At 39.5% G+C, this 19469-nt stretch overlaps 2 protein-coding genes across 6 annotated transcripts in view; both read left to right on the top strand.

The window, feature by feature from the left end:
* The window catches only part of LOC144079365 (microtubule-associated serine/threonine-protein kinase 3-like), a 31330-nt gene extending 16188 nt beyond the window's left edge, over positions 1 to 15142 (top strand). For all 5 annotated transcript variants that reach the window (XM_077608081.1, XM_077608082.1, XM_077608080.1 and 2 more), the window contains 21 exons: positions 2207 to 2282; positions 4219 to 4428; positions 4502 to 4603; positions 4874 to 5006; positions 5259 to 5320; positions 5534 to 5625; positions 5922 to 6130; positions 6238 to 6376; positions 7399 to 7531; positions 7632 to 7797; positions 8124 to 8225; positions 8317 to 8439; positions 8534 to 8646; positions 8836 to 9002; positions 9154 to 9275; positions 9369 to 9569; positions 9661 to 9887; positions 9990 to 10112; positions 10457 to 10593; positions 10733 to 10917; positions 11689 to 15142. In XM_077608081.1, coding sequence (XP_077464207.1) covers positions 2207 to 2282; positions 4219 to 4428; positions 4502 to 4603; positions 4874 to 5006; positions 5259 to 5320; positions 5534 to 5625; positions 5922 to 6130; positions 6238 to 6376; positions 7399 to 7531; positions 7632 to 7797; positions 8124 to 8225; positions 8317 to 8439; positions 8534 to 8646; positions 8836 to 9002; positions 9154 to 9275; positions 9369 to 9569; positions 9661 to 9887; positions 9990 to 10112; positions 10457 to 10593; positions 10733 to 10917; positions 11689 to 12719 — 3853 coding nt within the window. In that variant the 3' untranslated portion in view covers positions 12720 to 15142. The remainder of the gene's footprint in view (positions 1 to 2206; positions 2283 to 4218; positions 4429 to 4501; positions 4604 to 4873; positions 5007 to 5258; positions 5321 to 5533; positions 5626 to 5921; positions 6131 to 6237; positions 6377 to 7398; positions 7532 to 7631; positions 7798 to 8123; positions 8226 to 8316; positions 8440 to 8533; positions 8647 to 8835; positions 9003 to 9153; positions 9276 to 9368; positions 9570 to 9660; positions 9888 to 9989; positions 10113 to 10456; positions 10594 to 10732; positions 10918 to 11688) is intronic.
* Positions 15143 to 15666: 524 nt separating this feature from the next.
* Positions 15667 to 18789, top strand: ndufa7 (NADH:ubiquinone oxidoreductase subunit A7). Its single transcript, XM_077607433.1, has 4 exons — positions 15667 to 15794; positions 15980 to 16029; positions 17504 to 17641; positions 18610 to 18789. Exons 1-4 carry the CDS (start codon positions 15744 to 15746, stop codon positions 18695 to 18697), a joined length of 327 nt encoding a protein of 108 aa, XP_077463559.1. The 5' UTR covers positions 15667 to 15743; the 3' UTR covers positions 18698 to 18789.
* Positions 18790 to 19469: the final 680 nt, after the last annotated feature.

Raw genomic sequence — 19469 nt, 5'->3', positions numbered from 1 at the left:
CAATCCACTTATCAGAACAAGAGAACATGTAATAGCATGTTCTGCATGTAGTAAGCATGCCGAACACCAATATAGTTAAAAAAGAACCCAAAGGGGAAAAGTTTGTAATCATTCTCTCTTTAGTCAATTTCAAACATGGCCTGAATTTCATTGAATGGTGATGTGTTATTGATTTTTGTTTTTATTTTTTTCCCTGTCACTCAGAAGCTTGGATAAATTGTGAAATTATTGAATTGAATTGAAGTATAATGAGATTTAAAGTCTCACCCTTGCTTTAAATAAAAAGACACATCTTGTCATATAATGATGAATAAAAACTTTTACTCCGGAAGTTATCTTAGTCAAAACTAAATAAATATTATAATTTGGAGATCGGCACCAAATTGTTGACAGGAAAAATGAAAGATGATGTATTTTGCTGCATCACTATATTTTTGGAATCTGTACCAATTATGCATAATTCTTTTTTGACAGTTGTATGCAAATAATCTACTTTAGACAAACGATAACGGATTCAAACGCACTTGGTGGTCTCAAGACTTATTTTGATGCAACACTTTTACACCACCACATTCTTTAGTACAGGGGTAGGGAACCTATGGCTTGGGAGCCACATGTGGCTCTTTTGATGGGTGCATCTGACTCTTTGCTAACCTGTGAGCTAAAATATGGAAATTGCTGGTGACAGAACTGAGATATTACATCTAGAACTGCTTTAATCTTCATTTTTTTGCAGTAGACTCTTCTGGAATGCATCTTCATTGATTAGCAACAGCATAAGAAACTTAAAAAATATTCAGTTTTTTTCCACTTTAAAAGTGATGAAATTATAAAAAAAATTGAAAAGGCACTCGTTTACATGTATGTATTTTGACTTTTAAATTCGTAGTATGGCTCACAAGGAATAACATTGGAAAATATGAATTGTTTGTGGCTCTCTTCGTCAAAAAGGTTCCCGACCCCTGCTTTAGTATGAACTACTATATACATATAAATGGTTTCTTAAATCAACCACAAAAATATATTATCAATGCATTCATGATGAAATGTCTGAAAGTACTCTACTGATAACCAGTACATACAAAAACATGTTGAAAGTTGAGGCAATTCATTAGAATGTATTGCAACAACCCTTGGTGTTGCCAGTTGGTTTCAGTACAGTGGAAATGTGTTTGGGATGATAAGATGTTTCTTGACCAACATAGAAATGAATCAGTATCCGTTGGTCACTTCTCGCTGATTATACAGGCAGGCCGACGGGCAGGTGGCTATCTGATGATTTAGTTGTGTGCTTTTTAATAACTGTTGTGTGTTGCTTCGCACTGTTTGTATGATGGCTGAGTGCTCCGTGTTCTGGCACCATGGTGCGCCATGCGTAGGCGGGCTGGCTTACTGAGTGCCGCAGGGATCTTGCTGCTGAACTGTAGTTGAGGGCGGAGGTGGTTTAGGATTGGGGGAGGGCTTTCGTGCCACAATAAACTGCAGCAGTGTGTGCTGCTTTCATGACAACAGAAAGCATGGTGGTATACGATAGGTTTCCTTTGCATCTGTTCTGCTTAAAGCTTGTTTTCTTTAAAAGAAAAAAAATCAAACAATTTCTTTCTAAATCCGGTGTTATGAGGCTGTCGACGAATAACCAAACACTGCCAATGAGTCACAGTTTGGCTTAAGGAAAACCTCTGCTTTAGATATTTTAAAAAACGTATCCAACAGATGCATTAAAACACGACTGCGAAATTTGCTCCGATAACAGCTTTTATCAGCTTTATGCAGCCTGTTGTGCAGCTGAAAACCAAGTGTTGCTTTTGGCCATTAATGAATCACTCTACTGTGGCTTGAAATCAGATGTTAAAGTATCGGATTAGAATGTTTCATTTGAGACAAGATTTGAGGCCAGACTAATGGACTATTACATAATTCCTGCAGTGAGGTAGTTGACAGGACAGCATTGTATCGTCAAGATAGACTGCTGAAACTATCAACTTTAGTCTTAACACGTTCCTAATTCCCATAACTTTAAATCTTAAGGCGAATTGACAGAGTGTCAAAACACATAATTCTTTTGTTGACTTTGTTCTTGCTGACATCGCCTCAATTAAAGTGTTTCAGTTCAAAGCAACTTTTCATTATATTGTTAACAAATGCCAATGCCACTCTTGAGCTTATTAAATGTACTAATAATCTATTTTTTACATTCATGTTTCAGCCCTGGGCGATCAAGCGTCTCCTTTGACAATGAGATAGTCATGATGAACCATGTTTACAGAGAGCGATTTCCGAAGGTAAGCTAAAAAAAAAGAATCAGTTCCTATTGGTACAGAAAAGATAAGCATATTGTCTTGTCTCAATTTTATCTTATCTAAGATAGTGGTAGTTAAGCAACGGAGATGATAAAAATGAACAGTAAACCCCTTCTACTATGTTGGGATTTGAGACCTAACCCCAATACTGAGAAAATCCAAAACCTTAATTATAAGGTTTGTATTTGTGTGTACATTCTATATGACAGTAATAAAACACAGTTAATTTATTCACCACATACCACCTTCACATTAATCAAATTAATAGTACTATAAAATATGTGAATGCATGTTTTGTGTATTCACCGGACACAAGTTACACCCATTTAATTTTATAATAATCCACACACAAAGTATTCTTCAGCGCAACACTCACCTGTAACGAAAGTAATAATAATAGTCATGCAATAATTATCCCTCCTCCAAAAATCTAATTAAAAGGGCTGTAAAATGGAGCTCCAAGATGTTTTACTTCTGTATTTTACCGTGTTACCCCTCCTAAAGAAAGCTAACTAGGTATGTTCTTTCCTGATGTGAATACACCCTAAAAGAACATTAAAAAAAATCCCCCTGGCCAAAATGGATGAATTTCTCCAGTAATTTTGATGACCTTATTCTCAAAATGAAGCCTTACAGACACAGACAGACCTCTTGCGCATTATCTTGATGTGATTAAGTAGGATTTTAGTCTACAAGACAATCAGGTACAAACTTCAACGGCATTGGAAATTGGACAGATGAATATCTTCACTTCATTTAAGCAGTACAGACGCTCCCCTACTTACGAACGAGTTAGGTTCCGAGCGATTGTTCATAAGTTGAATTTGTTTGTAAGTTGATTCAGTGCTATATTTTGTATTATAATTTATGTTTAAGGCCTATATAAGTATATTGAAGGTTTATATAAGTGCATTTGTATGTTTAAGGCTTGTAAAAGTAACACGCATTGGTTTGTACTGAAAAAAACATTTAATAAAATGGAGAGAATATGTACAGTACTGTATAGAGAGAGAGAGAGAGATTTATGTATTAGAAACTGGCCGAAAGAAGCGATCTCACGACGATTGCACAGTTTTCTTTTTTTTCATCATAAATGATGCGGTAGCACTGTATGGCATCATTCAATTGATTTGCAAACTTTGTGCAACGTTCAATATTTGGGTCCTGCTGCTCGATCTTTCTGTTTATAAATGGTACTGACGGTCAAACGATTCAAGTTGTATATGTGCAACGCTCACCACTCTCACGCGCATCAAGCTTCGTTATTATTGCCACTCGTTTCAAATGAAATGGCTTGCCTCTTCCTTGCAACTCCCTCAATAGAAGCATTTCACTTTTTACCAACCATATTCAATAATGGATGCACGAGATATTTAATGATTCAAATGAAAAAGGTTCTTTGCCCACTGGAGATACGTTCACGCACTTCCGCATTGCAACAAAGAAGGTAGATGCTGGGTGAGCTGAGCCCTCACAGCGCCAGGCGTCGGTATTGGCGGCGGAAAGAAGCACTACTTGGAAAAAAATACAAAATTGGACCTACGAACATTTTTCGACTTAAACGCAATTTGCAGACATGTTCGTATGTACCGTTGTTCGTAAGTTGAATGTTCGTAAGTAGGGGAGCGTCTGTATTGTCATTGAATAAATTCATCTCAAATGAAGTCAAAAAATGATCACTGGATCAAGTGTGTTATCATCAAAATCCCCCATATGATGCTATTGCTCACAGCAATATTTTAAGCCAATAATGACATTAAATAAAAAAGATACTGCAAAGGGAGAAAATTCCAAACCGCAAAATTATCATTTTTAATTTTTCAACAACTGTAGAATCCTACCCACAGTATTTTAGTGTTGTAGTAAGCAACAAACTTGAATTACAATGTGTTGATGGCTTTTATTTCCTTGCTTTCAGGCAACGGCCCAGATGGAGGAGAGATTGTTGGAGATTGTTACCCACTGTTCTCCAGACAGCTCCCTCCCTCTGGCCGACGGGGTGTTGGGCTTCATCCAGCACCAGTTGGTCGAGTTGGTTCGTGACTGTCTAGAGAAGTCCCAGAAAGGTCTGGTAACGTCTCGCTACTTTGCCGAACTGCAAGAGAAGTTAGAAAAGCTGCTTCATGAGGTGAGGATCTATGCAAGGTGTGCTAATATAATGTGAATCAACTTGACATATTTCTGTGTCTGGTCTTTTCCAGGCCTACGAGCGCTCGGAAAGCGAGGAAGTCACCGTCATCATTCAGCTGGTGAGGAAAATCCTGATCATCATCTCCCGCCCAGCTCGCCTCCTCGAGTGTCTGGTAAGCAGAAGCGTAGAAAGTTTCTACCGTTAAATTATGCGGTGTTAAACAACTTGAAATCAGCAGCAACTTTACTTGAATGTGTATATTATTTTACCAGAATGGAAAGATCATTTTACAGGTAAAATGTGCCATATTGATATTTACAACTGTAAGCAGGTTGTTGATCTGTTTCCTGAGTTTCGGTTTTGTAATTGGTAATATGTCAAGCTAGTCATTTATTTTACGATCTGTTTCCTCTTGTAAAGTTATTATTATTATTTTTTGTAGGAGTTTGATCCAGAAGAGTTTTATCATTTGCTCGAAGCAGCTGAAGGTCATGCTAAAGTCGGCCAGGGAATCAAGTCGGACATCCCTCGATACATCATCAGTCAGTTGGGTTTGACGCGAGACCCAATAGAGGGTAATTAATTTATCTCAAACATACTGTAAACCTAATTAAGTGTCAGAGGAATGTCTGCCTTGCATTTCAAAACAATTGCACTTAAATACAAATCTTTTCAGAAGGAATGTTCTATGCGTGTAATGGTAAAAAATGTCAAGTCTTGCTATGGCAATAAGAACAATTCTCGTCTTTTTTGTTAATAAGTTGGCAGTTGCCAAGGGGCAAAGTGTTATTTGCCTTCGTTTTCCAATATATTTCATGTATTTGTAGACATGGTGCAGCTTCAACAGTACGATTGCAGTCCCTCTGTTTCCATCGAGCAGGATGCTGAGGTAACATTTGATCTCAAGCCCTTCTCTTGATGTCTATGTATCAATAATTTGTGTTTTGGTTTGACAATTCTGATCCTTTTTGTCAAGATTTTAGTCCATGTGCTGCAACAGCTAGTTTGCGTTATAGCATAATCTCCAATAATGTGTCTTAGTCACTTCTCCCTCGGTTTGTTGAAGTTTTATAACTCACTACTTTTTCTGCTTTCTTTATAGAATAAAACCCAACAGGCGGTGACCCCAACACGACGAAAACCACTTGAGAGTGATTTTGAGACCATTAAGCTCATCAGTAACGGTGCTTACGGGTAAGAGGAATATGCAGCTGCTTCCTGTTCACTCTCCTAAATATATGAAATACATGTTTGTATGAGGTTAGCGCATCGGCCTCAAAGTTCTGGGGTCGAGGGTTTGATCCCAGGTGGGTCCTCACTGTGTAGAGTTTTCGTGTTCTGCCCGGGCTTTTGTGGGTTTTCCCCGGGTACTCCGGTTTCTTCCCACATGCAAAAAAACATGCACGCTAAACAAAAATGTCACAGAAAATACTCAGTGTAAAATCATTGTTAAAAAGCTCGATGTGGAAAACATATTTTCTTTTTGACAGGGCTGTTTATCTGGTCCGCCACAAGGAGACTCGCCAGCGGTTTGCCATGAAAAAGATAAATAGGCAAAACCTTGTTTTGAGGAACCAGATTCAACAGGCATTTGTGGAGAGGGACATCTTGACTTTTGCTGAGAACCCCTTTGTTGTGTCCATGTTCTGTTCTTTTGAAACGAGACGCCACCTTTGCATGGTCATGGAATATGTTGAGGGTAAGAGGAAAAAGGACAGACAATGTGCATTAAATCACTATTTACAAAGTTCAGACTGTCATCATCGAATGCTTCACTTTTTAATTCAGATTTTGCAATGTTTAAAGGTGGTGATTGTGCCAATTTGCTCAAGAATATGGGTCCACTGCCTGTGGAAATGACAAGAATGTACTTTGCCGAAACTGTCCTGGCTCTGGAGTACCTCCACAACTACGGCATAGTGCACCGAGACCTCAAACCTGACAAGTAAGAACCCAAGATTAAGTTCCAAAAAAAATTCCTCCCCCAATAAAATCACATTCTGACTGTGACCTAGCCATGACATCAATACTGTATCCCTCACATTCCAAGACAAATAACCCCGTTCCCTCCCAATCCTGAGTGAGCATTATAAAAAAAAAACTCCCTCCCACCTCCACAGAAATTGATCCCCCCTCCTCCCAATCCCAAGTGAGTTTTAAAAAAATCCAGTTTCCACCCACATAGATCATTTATACTACACGTGTCAAACACGCATCTTGAGAGCCCCAAAACATCATTTTGTGTGGCTGCAAAAGTCAATTATGTGCTTTGAGTTTGTTTCTTGCTAAAATGAGATTTTATTTTTATGAATCCATTAATAAATAGTGTTTGATTCATTTGCTAATCCATTAATTGTTGATGATAAGATTATGGATGACTAGTTGGCCCTCCGAAAGAAAACGTAACTACATTGTGGCCCACAATAAAGACATGCTTTTCCCGGGTTGGGTCTATTTGCCCCGCCTCCACCCTGACTTTCAGATGCAACCTATCGAGGGTTGTTTGCTTTTGTCTTCCCTTCAAAATATTCCCAAAATGATGCACAGACATGTCCTCACAATAGGATAACGCACGACCACTTGCCAACCAGAAGTAGAATATACTCCTCTCGTATTAGCGATCGCTCCCCCATTCGCACTGACTAACGGGGAAAAACACTGAAAAAATGCGACGCTCTGCCCAGTGATCGTAGAGACATTACACGAGGGAGTTGCGACTAGAAAGACAGTGCCCATGATGTTCTTATGAGCAGCCTCTCGCGTCCGCTTTATGCTCGTATATCAAAATGTGTCTCATATCTCAAGACAAATATTTGCCCGAAATTTTACTCGTATCTCAAATTGCTTGTATGTCGGGGCACTCGTATGTCGAGGTATTACTGTATTGAAATAAAGAACCCTGACTCTTTTTTTGATCTTTGGAAAGATTGCTGAAATTCCCGGTTTATATATTCTCTCTTCTAACAGTTTGCTGATTACATCCATGGGTCACATTAAGCTAACAGACTTTGGATTGTCAAAAATTGGTCTGATGAACATGACCACCAACCTTTATGAGGGTCACATGGAGAAGGACACAAGAGAGTTTGTTGATAAACAGGTAAGGTTGTTATTTTTTTTTTGTTACATTTGTTGCCTTTTTGAGGGGAGGAGGAGTGTAAAAATATTATTTTTTCTTTGTTTGGGGTTTGCTTGTGCAGGTGTGTGGCACTCCTGAGTATATTGCTCCAGAGGTGATTCTCAGGCAGGGCTATGGGAAACCAGTAGACTGGTGGGCAATGGGAATCATCCTCTATGAGTTCCTGGTTGGCTGCGTTCCATTTTTTGGGGATACCCCAGAGGAGCTTTTTGGCCAAGTTGTCAGTGGTGAGAAAATCAAATTACCATTATTACAAAGTTATTTTTTAGTTTTGAGAACAACTTGTTTAACTGATTTGAATTTAGAAAGGCACTAAAGAGGATAAAAAATTGAAAGGCATATTTTAAAGGTGTGGAATTATTTCGGACACAATTTTAGAGTGAGAAAATTAGGAAAATGTGTGATGGTGCCTAGTGGTTGATATGCTGACTTTAGGGTAAATCTAGAGCATTAAAGTTTATAAGCCACACAATAAAGCAAAATTTCGTCTAGACTGAAATATTGGTAAGCAAGAAATTAGTTGGCAACTCGTGACTTTTACTGTAATTTACAGATGATATAATCTGGCCTGAAGGGGATGACGCTTTACCAATGGATGCTCAGGACATGATTACCCATCTCCTCAGGCAAAGCCCCCTGGAACGACTGGGAACTGGTGCGACTATGTTTACCACTCATTACATAAGTAGCACTGTACTTGAATATTGTTATTTCACCACACAACGTTGATATCATTGTTGTTGTAGGTGGAGCCTCGGAGGTCAAACAGCACCCTTTCTTCGTGGGTTTGGACTGGAATGGACTGTTACGACAAAAAGCTGAATTCATTCCTCAGCTAGATGCAGAGGATGACACAAGCTATTTTGACAGTAAACTACATTTGACATTTTTGTTATTTAAAAAAAATCTTCTGTAAAGAATGAGAAAGTAAATCTCCGCTTGTTGTTGTGTATCTTTTTTCAGCGCGATCGGAGCGATATCATCATTTGGCCTCGGATGAAGATGAGGAAACCAATGATGAAGAGTCTTCCCTGGAAATCAGGCAGTTTTCTTCCTGGTCGCATCGTTTCAGCAAGGTATTGTACTAGAAGCTAGAGAATTGCACACCTGCGGTCATAAGTTTTGAGACTATACGTTTTGAGACTTTTCACCATATAGTTGAAGGACAAAGAGTCAAAACTTAGAGATATAAAGATGAAAATGTCTTCTTGAGTTCAAAAACATTGAATACTGATTTGGACTTTGCTTGTTGCGCGTTTTCCCAGGTTTACAGCAGCACAGAACATTTGGCCACACCATCCAATTTGAGCTTCTCATCTGACCGTAGTCACAGTGAGGACAAAGAGGACCGCATAGACGTTGGGGGTCTGAGTCCCTACACGGGCCCTGCGGAGGCCGTTTTGGAGCCGAGACTTCCAGGACGCATGGCCAGGTATACACTAAATCGATATCCGCTATAGTATGTATGGTCTGAAAAAGGTTTCCTCATTTATTTAATATTTTTTGTTCAGTGAAAATGAAGTCCAATTTGCAGTTTTATGTTAACCTGTGCGACCTGTTTTTGATTTTTTTTTCTCCCCAAGCCTATGCCCTCAGGCATCACCCAACTCCTCCCAGTCTGAGAGGAGCGCCAGCCCTCTAGTGATGAGTAGCACCCACAGCCTAGAAATGACGCCCCGTTTTGCTGTCTCCACAGATGACGAGGGTAAAGAGAACTTTTCATTGTGTTAAAAGTTGCCCAAAACAACTTTTCATGGTGTTAAAAGTTGCCTAAGACAACATTTTCTCTTGCTCGCAGCTGAGGTAGTTGTTTCCAAACTTCGGCGGATCAGAATCCGCAGCAACAGTACAGGCGCCAAACACTCCTCTCCCAAAGAGCCGACGGGCCTACGACGATTCGGTAACCAACTGGAGACACCGGACAGACAGAGGCTCCCCTGCGGAGGCAAAGTTCCCAAGTCTGCGTCTGTCTCAGCTTTGTCGCTCATCATAACCACGGGTACTGTTAAAAAGGCTCTTGCTCCAGTTGGTGAAAAAGACACAGATTTAACAAGACTTTTTGTCAATCTGTCCTGTCACGTTTACTCCAGATGACTCCCCCAGTGGCCTCCAGCCAAGTCCCATCTCCCCACGGTCCCTGTCTTCCAACCCTTCCTCCCGTGACTCCTCCCCCAATCGGGACCTGTCTTTCAGTCCCGGTAGCCTGAAGCCACCCATCATTGTTCATACGTCGGGCAAGAAGTACGGATTCACAATGCAGGCCATCCGTGTGTACATGGGGGACAGTGACGTCTACACGGTGCATCACATGGTGTCGGTGGGTGTGCTTTCAAGAATCCAGACTCCTTTAACCTTTTAGAGAAAAGCAGGTCTTGTAAATAACTACCTTTTTTTCCATTCATCTGTGATGCCGTAATAGAGCGTGGATGAAGGCAGTCCGGCCTACCAGGCAGGCCTACGTACTGGAGACCTCGTTACTCATGTGAACGGAGAGTCCGTCCAGGGCCTGGTTCACACCGAGATGATTGAGCTACTGTTGAAGGTACGAAACAGTAGAAAGCTTTACATTTCAGTCCAAGAAAGTGGGCTGTCTCAGTTCTGTTTTTTTGCCCATAAAAAAATTCTTGGGCTCAATGGACGCAGCAATGGTTGGGCCAGCATGACACATATGCTAGCTTGCATGCTAGCGCATGTTTTAAAAAGGCAACATGAGAAAAACTGGGTTTGATTGTGCTTTATTGACGCACTGTGAAGTCGGGGTAATATAAGTCAAAGCTCAGTTATTGATAAATGGGAGCAAAAACCAAGTTTTTATGCTTGTCTTCTGTGGATTATTGTACGCATTTAGGTTTTCGGTTTTGTTTATCATGCAAATACTATTTTCAGGGTGGTAGCAAGGTGGCACTCCAAACTATAGCCCTTGAGAACACATCCATCAAAGTTGGCCCCTCCCGAAAGACTAAACACAAAGGGAAGATGGCCCGTCGCAGCAAAAGGAGCAGGAGGAGAGATAACTATGATAGGTGAGGTTAAAAGTAGTTATTTACCTGGTAGTGTTTTGGATTTAGCGTCCAAATGTACTTTACTATTTTTTTATTGTAATACCAAAAAATTGGATGCAGTCAGATGTAAAAGAACTGTATATGACTTGTTATTCCGCAGGAGACGCAGCATCTTGAAGAAGTTATCTAAGCAGAACACCGTCATGCATAGCAGTCGCAGCTTCTCGTCAGGTCTCCATCACTCCGTTTCCTCCAGTGAGAGTCTTCCAGGTTCCCCAACTCACAGCCTCTCCCCGGGCCCATCCACGCCGTGTAGAAGCCCTGCGCCTGAACATCAGGCCTTTGGTGGGTCTGCCGAGCCTTGTATAGTTACATGTGTATATGAAACAAAAAAAGCAACTTACAAATTGGTTCAATGTGGTCCTTCCAAGGTTATTTGGGGATATTTGTAAGGTTCAAAAATATTCATTGTATCTACTCCTTTCTGTGTCAAGTTAAATTTACTGTCGTATACATCCACTGTAGTTTCCATAGTGTAGCCGACAATAAGCCGCACGGCCAAAATTTTCATACATTTCAGAAGAAAATCCCCATACATGCTGCACGTGACGATAAGCAGATAGAGTGATACATCACTGACACATTTGATCGATCAAAATACTATATGTATTCACCAAATTAAGCTCACTTGTGTTGTTGAGGCAGGCTGAAAGTGAAAACACTTAGATAAAAGCCACTACATTTAAAAAGAAGAAAATATAAAATCCTCTTTACCTTGAGCTCTATGCTTGGAGTGAACAAAGTCCTCCCAAAGAATCCCTATGGTAGGCTATTGTTAAATAGGGGGAAATCAGCGCTAGAATTGCAGCTTTGTTGCTCACTGTCTCTTTCTGCCCTCTTTAAATTTGTCCAATCACCTGCAGCCAGTCTTAAATGTTCTCCCGTAATGGCACCTGGCATTTAACAGAGTAAAATCCTAGTGCTAGATGAAAACGATGATGGCTGACAGTATTTTTCCCATAATGGCGTGGATTTTTTCCGTGCCCCCCACTTTCCATTGAATGCAGGAATGTATTAATCCAGATTTCTGGATGTTTATTCCCATCTGCTTTCTAGATCACTCCCCCCAGAGCACATCCCCGTGCTCTAGTTCTCCCAGTTCCCCCGCCGCACACATTCGACCCAGCTCTCTCCACGGTCTGGGCTCCAAGCTCAGCACGCAGCGCTACACCAAAGTGGGCCGCCGGAAGTCAACCAGCAACATCCCGCCTTCACCTCTCGCCTGCTCCTCTTCCTCAGCACAGCCGCTTTCTCCTCAGCGCTCGCCCTCACCCCTGCCCGGCTTCGCCAAGACGCTTCACCCCTTCCACGGGAAGACCCTGTCCCCGCCGACCATCGTTAGACACATCGTACGCCCCCGCAGTGCGGAACCGCCTCGATCTCCCCTCCTCAAGAGGGTCCAGTCGGCCGAGAAACTGTCTGGAATGTACCACATTGATAAGAAGTCGTACACCCCCCGCAGGCACACCCTTGAAGTGCCCTTTTACAGCGAAGGGGAACTTCTCATCGACTCGGAAGCGGAGGGGAGCTTAACGGGCGCCCACCTGGGGGTCGAGCACACCAGACTCTGCAGCTACCTTGGGGGTCAAAGAATTTGGGACTCCGGGCTGGAGCGGTCGGAGCAGCTGGTGGTGATGCGAAAACTCAACCTATCGGAGCGCCGCGATTCCTTTAAAAAGCAGGAGGCGGTGCAGGAGGTCAGCTTTGACGAGCCCGAGGAGAAGAGCAGCGCCACGGCCGTTCAACAAACGCAAGCCCAGAAACAGCCGCGCCAGCGGACCCCCCGTTCGCAAAACAGCGAAGAGGTGGAGCTACAGGTGCCCACGGTGAGGAGGTTCACGCTCGTGCCCCAGATCGCCGTGCAGGGCTCGACGGAGAGCGAAGAACAGGACGAGTGGGAGCCGTGTTCGGACGGGGAGGATGCCCAACAGGAGCTGGACGTCACGTCCGCTCAGCCACAGGCGCAAGAGCAACAAGTGGACCTCCTTCAAAATAAGAGCCGGAGTCAAGAAGACGACTCGGCCACTTCCGCCGAAGTCGAATCACCGACGCAGGAGACGCCACGGCAAGCAAACGTGAGAAAGTGAGGGTGGTGAAATAGTGGCAGATTTTACTTGAATTTTGTACTGTACATATTTGCTTTGTGGACCCGTCGGTCGTATTTATTACAGCTGTTACAAGCGTGCGTGCGAGAGGGAGGGACATTTTCAATAGTTTGATATTTTGTATCCATAAAATGTGCTTTTTGCCTAGGCGACTGGATGTTTTTTATTTGTTTTATTTTTATATATGTCTCTATTTTTAAATAGATGTGCTACCCCGTAGTTTGATAATGCTGGAAATTGTTATTGGACCAAAATGTACTAGGGTATTTTAGAATGTTACAATGTATATTGTTTTATAAATACATATCCCAACTTTTTTTTTGTCTTTCAACTTCCATTAGTAAGACTTCTCCAAACATCAAAGTTTGATCCACAATGTGAAGAACAGTGTTGTTGTTTTTTTTCTCTTGGCTATATAGAGTACTAAAATCAGCCCTGCGACACAAACTCGTCGTTTTTGCTGCTTTTCTTTGGACTCCCAAAGTTCAAGACCACCACACCAGGGGCTCAGTTGACTGCACAAAAAAGAATTGGAAAACTGCAAACAATTTTCAGCCTTTTTTTCTAATCCGTTAATAATATTGAGACCGATTTTCTGCTAAAACATGGCTAAAAGAATACAACTTTTGATTTAGTAGCAGAAATCACTGGTAAATTGTTGACCGTGCGCTGCAATTGACTGCCTCCTGCACGTAGTTAGCTGGGATAGGCTCCAGCACCCCCACGGCCCTCGTGAGGATAAGTGGTACGGACGATGAATGAATAGTGACCTTGTGAATTTATTGTCATGTTTTATTTTCTCCAATAAAACCAATCTGTAAGGACGAGGTGATCAAAGCCATATTTTTGAATCAAATCATTGCTGTTTACTTTCTAAACAGGTGTGATGTCTAAATGTCTTCAATGCAAAGTGATGTGTTTGACACATTTACCTTCAAAAGTCTTGTCTTTTTTTGCAATGTTGAGTTTTTGGAGCATTGTTTGTTTGTAACGTTAGGTTGTTTTTTTCCCTCATCTTCAACAAATATTGCTAGTGTGTTGCTTTTGTATTTTTGCTCACACAAGCACGTGTGAGCCACCTTTCCTCGTTCCTACTTTACTAACAGTGTATTAAAGTTTACAGTGCAAATGGGAATGCACTCATGTTTCAGACATTTTTGTACTTTTGATCTAATTGAGAGGGGAAAGACAAGTGTTGAATCTGAATACAAGTTTTTGCTATTCATGTGTTTTATGTTCAAATATTTTCAAAAGGTTTGAACCATATTAAAGGACACGAGACGCACGATGACGATGCGTTGCAAGAGTTTGGCGTGAGGGATGATAACTTGTTGGTACCTGCCATTTTCATGAACTGTTTAACTCTCGAAATGGATTTACGTAAATATTCATCATCATGAACCAAAGCTGATGCGCCAGCTTTTGAGAACAGTTTTTTTGTTGTTGTCACTTTTACATTTTAGCTTTCTTTCCCCGTTATACAAACTTTTAATTTAGCGAGTTTGTGATGGAACTGTTTACGCAAAATCTGGTATGTGTTGTACATATCTCAACTCGGTAATAATGGAAATACCATTTTTTCATACGTTAAATTAAAGTTATATTAATAGATGTTTTATAATGGATCCCCACCACCAAGTTTTTTTTAATCCAAACTCAACTAAATGACTCAGAGAAAAGGGTGTCATATTTTTGTGATGACAAACATAGTTTCAAAACTACCAAATGTTATAAATTTGACACTAAAAAATGCATTATTCTTGGCAAAGTGTCCACAAAACTACTGATCAAAATTTAGATCAAAACAGCAATACATTTAGTGTATTAAACTTCAAAATTAAGGATGAAAAGGCTGAATTTAGCTTGTTATGAAATGTATTTATTGAATCCTTCTGTTGCTACAATTAGCATCACTGGACAAAAGTATTGGGACACATTTAAGGTCAAGTTTTTCAACATCAAATTCACCCAAGCATGCCTTTTTGGTCAAAAGCACAGCTGTAATGTGAGGTTTTTTCCCCCCTAAACTCTTCGCAAAGTCTTCTCAACATGAAAATCAGGGTGTCTTGTCATTTTCCAACACCGCACGATGACAAATGTGTTTCAAAAATTGACAAAAATTGTTCTTCAGGTCTATCTTGTGGGTTAAAAAAACAGTAATGGCTCCAGTTTACTTCAATCCAGTTTTAATGTCATGGATGCTGGAATTCAGGAGCACAATTTCAGAACGTCAGTGGCACATTGTTGTACATGTGCACGTTTTCTTCCGTGGACTGTTCTGTTCAACGCATGCTGCATGGAAACAAGCACACATCTGTAATACTTGATTGCATGGTATATTGGCGCTGTCGCCCTGTACTGTGTATTCTTGTGAAAAATAAAATTTGTATTTCTCTTTGAGCAAATTTTGTATTGTGCCTATTTTTTTTTCCAATTAGGTAACTGTATAACCGCACATGGTCAATTTAATATCCTAAATTATTAAAACAAGGAAGCAAAGCCGAGATTGTGAGGTTCACTCACTAAACATCGGAAGCAACAGGTAATTTATGTATTACTTATTTATTGATTATTTATTATTATTTACTGATTATTTATCTGTTCGTTTATTAGTTTTTTTTGTGCACTTCCCTAATTATTTATGTTGTTTACTACTTGTTGTTATTTATTGATTTTTTTATTTTTCTGTTGTTATTTGTAATTTTTTTTAGTGAAGCTTTAAATCTCATACTATAATGACAATAAAAGCTTTCAATTCAATAACAAAATGTCCTTTTAAATTAACATATTTTTTCAGCTCTGACATAATTAGGCTGGGGATGCTCGAATATAGATGGAAAAAAATAATTTGATCCATGCACGATTTAAAAAAAAGGAAAATTAAATATATAATATTTTCGAACTAATGGTAAAAGTACTTCACAATAAGACCACAAGGTGGCAGTAATGTGTTGAGAAACGCAGTTATTGAAAAGAAGAAGCTGCGTGTCCTTCACAACAGCAAACATGGCGACCGCCACGAAAATTATTCAAAGGCTTCGAAATTTTTTATCAGGGGTAAGCGTTTTAATCGATTTATGATTCATTCATGACATGACAAGCCGACCACAACATAGCTTTCAAATGTTCTGGTGGGAGTTGCTGAGTTGTTGAATTCGTCTGGAAATGACGGCCTTCCTGTCAAATTGGATATATAAATGTCAGAGGTGAATTTTAATTATAATTATAATTTAATTTTACAGCATGACCTTCAAGGGAAACTCCAACTGCGGTATGAAGAGATCGCAAAGAGGTGAGTTTATGATTTGGTAAAACTACCAAATGCCAATTTACATTTGTATGCAAGCAATCTCTGAACAAGTTCATTGCAACGGCCATCCTCTCAATTAATAATAAAAACAAAACTTTAATCTCCTTCACTCCTTATAAAGATTTCAGATGAGTGAATTCCAACTGATTTTGGGCAAGAAGCTGTTTAGATTTGCTTCAGATTTTTTGTTACTGGCTTTGAGTTGTTTACAGACTGTTTACAAATGATTGCATTGATATTTCATGGTTTTAAAACGTGCAAAATGTATTAAATAATGCATCTTCATGCTGCTTTACAAGCCTTTGCTTAATGTCTTACATTTATGGCCTGGTTCTTCATACAAATACAGTGGTACCTCGAGATACGAGCTTAATCCGTTCCGGGACTGAGCTCGTATGACAAGATTCTCGTAACTCGAGCCGAAGTTTCCCATTGAAATGAACTAGAACAAATTAATTCGTTCCAACTCTCTGAAAAAAACACCAAAAACAGGATATTGGATTGAAAAATTTTTTTTATTTCTTATAATTCGCCATATATTGACAAAGTAATAATTAACGAGTGGTTTGATAGTAATAATGTGTTTAATAGGAGTAAAATTAGACACATTTCGCAGAGGGTAAAGACAGCGGCATACACGGAGGCGGGGGGGGGGGGCTGTTCGGGGGGGCTTTATCCACGGCAACAATGCACTCGTAAACGAACAAACACATTTAAATTAACTTGGATAACTATATACAGACACTCAACGTTTAATGTAACTTCAAACAAAACTAAATTCTAAATTTGTTGTAATCTTTTTTACCTTACGTAGTTCTACGGGTTGACACCACCTGGCCGCTCCGCCGAAGTCTTCAAAACGAACGCATCAAGAGTTGTTTGTTTTTGTCTACCCTTCAAAATATATTTCGATAATGTCGCATACAAATGTCATCACAATAGGATAACGCACGACCACTTGCCAACGAGAAATAGTCTTTAAAGAACGATCGCGGAAGCTCCTTTCCTTAGAAAGAATAACAGGAAATACAATAGTTGAGCTTACCCACGTATTGATTGTGGGTAATGAAGTTTTATCCTGAGAAAGGTTGCCATTGCCTATGGGTGTTGTGTGCACGAGTATACTTCATTACCCAGAAAGCCCTCTTTTTGCCCGTGCGTTGTGCGTTTCCTGGTCGTATGAGAAACTCGTCTGAATTAATCGTTCCGTCCTCGTAGATATTGTTATACACGAAAGATATGCAAAAAAGACAGTGCCATGGCCACCTGGCTTGGTCGCATCACGAAATTTTGATCGCATGACGGGCGAATTATTCGATCGAAATTTCCCCCGTAAGACGAGCATTTTATATAACGAGCGGTCGTATGACGAGGTACCACTGTATTGGTTTAAGTGAGAGTTAAGGACATTAATACGAATGATTATATGTTATTTATAATGATTGTCCTTCTGTAGGACGCAGCCACCACCAAAGTTGGCTGTTGGGCCAAGCCACAAATTTGCAGACAACTACTATTGTACCAGAGATGGACGCAGAGAATCCACGCCCGCCACGGTTGTCATGTCTTCACAGAAGGCGCTCGCTGCTGGCAGGTAAATAAATGACTCAAACTTCTTATTTTGGTATCTTCCAAGATTTATTCACAAGTATACAAGTAAGAAATTATTCAACCACTTTGTAGAAACACGTAAAGAGAAATTTCTGGTGTTTTTTTTAAATTTTTTATGCCGATAGTAGGCCAGCTTGGCAAGGCAGCTGTATTAATACGCTGTAGCACAGTTTAATCATAATAAAACTCATTAGACATCAATTATTATATGTACATATTTGAAAAAATTATACAAGGGTACTAAAATTCCATAGGCTGCTGACCACTCCAGCCACTTTTGTATTTGACTATGTATTTATAGGACCCCTTATTCATTTTGACTACTTATTTATGTTGACTACTTATTTATATTGACTATTTATTTATGTTCACTACATAATATGTTGAGTGCTTATTCATTTATTACTTATTTATTGATTATTTATGTATACACTTCATGGTGATTTTTTTTCCATTTCATTATACTTGTCTAACGGCAATAAAGGCATTCAATTCCATTTAAAAATGGATGATTTATTATTATTGTATATGCATTCCATGTTGATGTTGGAATTATTTTTCCAACGCTAATGTAAAATCTACCTCAGTACAAATATACTTCTTGCCTACATTTCAGTGACTGTTTCTTTAGGTTAGTTGGCTATTAGTATATACAGTAAATAGAGATATATTGTTACAATTGATTCAAAATCAATATGATTTAAAACATGGGAGGACAGAAATACAAAAGTAAAAGAAAAAGACTAATTACATGAAAACGCTTGCTGCAAGTTGCTTTGGTTAATCCTCCAGGGAAAAAAAGTATACGTGTTTCACCTCCACTCACAAAACCACTTTTTCAGGGAGACATTATAACAAGAGCCAGTCATAGAATGCTAGGCTATGTCAAGCATTGGTCATTTGGAATGAAGTTGGTCATTGTAATTGTGTGTGTCCAATTGTTTCTCCCAGCCAAGGTACTACACCAGCAAAGCTTCCAGTGGTTCCTGGTGCAGTATACAGGGAACCAGAACTCTCCACAGACCAGCCTTACCTATGAGCTTCAGCAAAAATCCTTTATGAGCATCATCGACTCATCAGTCTTGTGGTTGCAACTTGTATTATAAAGCAAAATAAAATTCCCTGTGCTTATTTTCGTCTCAGTCGGTTGTTTTTTTCCTTGTTGTTTTTATTAGTGTCATTCACTGTTTCCTCAGTTTTTACTGCCTTCACAGCACATTTTCAAATTCCTCAAAAGATAATGCTACACAACGCTGATTGTGACTTAATCCAGTTATTCATGTATATTTCAATACTCATTTCTTCATTTTCTGAATTTATCCTTACATTGTACAAGGGAAAATACAAATGTTTCATCCCTTATGTATTGTACTTTTTTATTTTTATGTGACAATATTTATTAAACCCAAGATAGAGCACATGCATAACCATAAAAAAAATAACAATTGAGTTCAATTTGCAAGGAATAATCCAGATAAATCAAGGATTTAAATTTTCTCATGTAATATTTATGGGGTTATTCCACAAATCCACTGGGATAGGCTCCGGCACCCTGTAACCCTGACCACTATAAGCGGTGTTGAAAATGAATATTTTTGGTAATGTCACAATTATTTATGCAATATAAACGTCTATAGAAAATAAAAACACTGTCATTCTGTGGGGCAACTCCAACAATGTGATATTAAGGATAACAAATTGAATAGAAATAATAAATACATAATGTAGAAAAAAAGTGACAGGAATATCACAGTGATAGCGAGTTAAAAATTTACATTTTGTATCTGTTATTTGAAATGTCTTGCATCAGC

Source organism: Stigmatopora argus, chromosome 8 (genome assembly GCF_051989625.1).
Source record: "Stigmatopora argus isolate UIUO_Sarg chromosome 8, RoL_Sarg_1.0, whole genome shotgun sequence".
In the NCBI taxonomy this organism is placed as follows: Eukaryota; Metazoa; Chordata; class Actinopteri; order Syngnathiformes; family Syngnathidae; genus Stigmatopora; species Stigmatopora argus.
The sequence above is the reverse complement of the archived record's forward strand: the minus strand, read 5'-3'. Positions and strand labels throughout refer to the sequence as shown.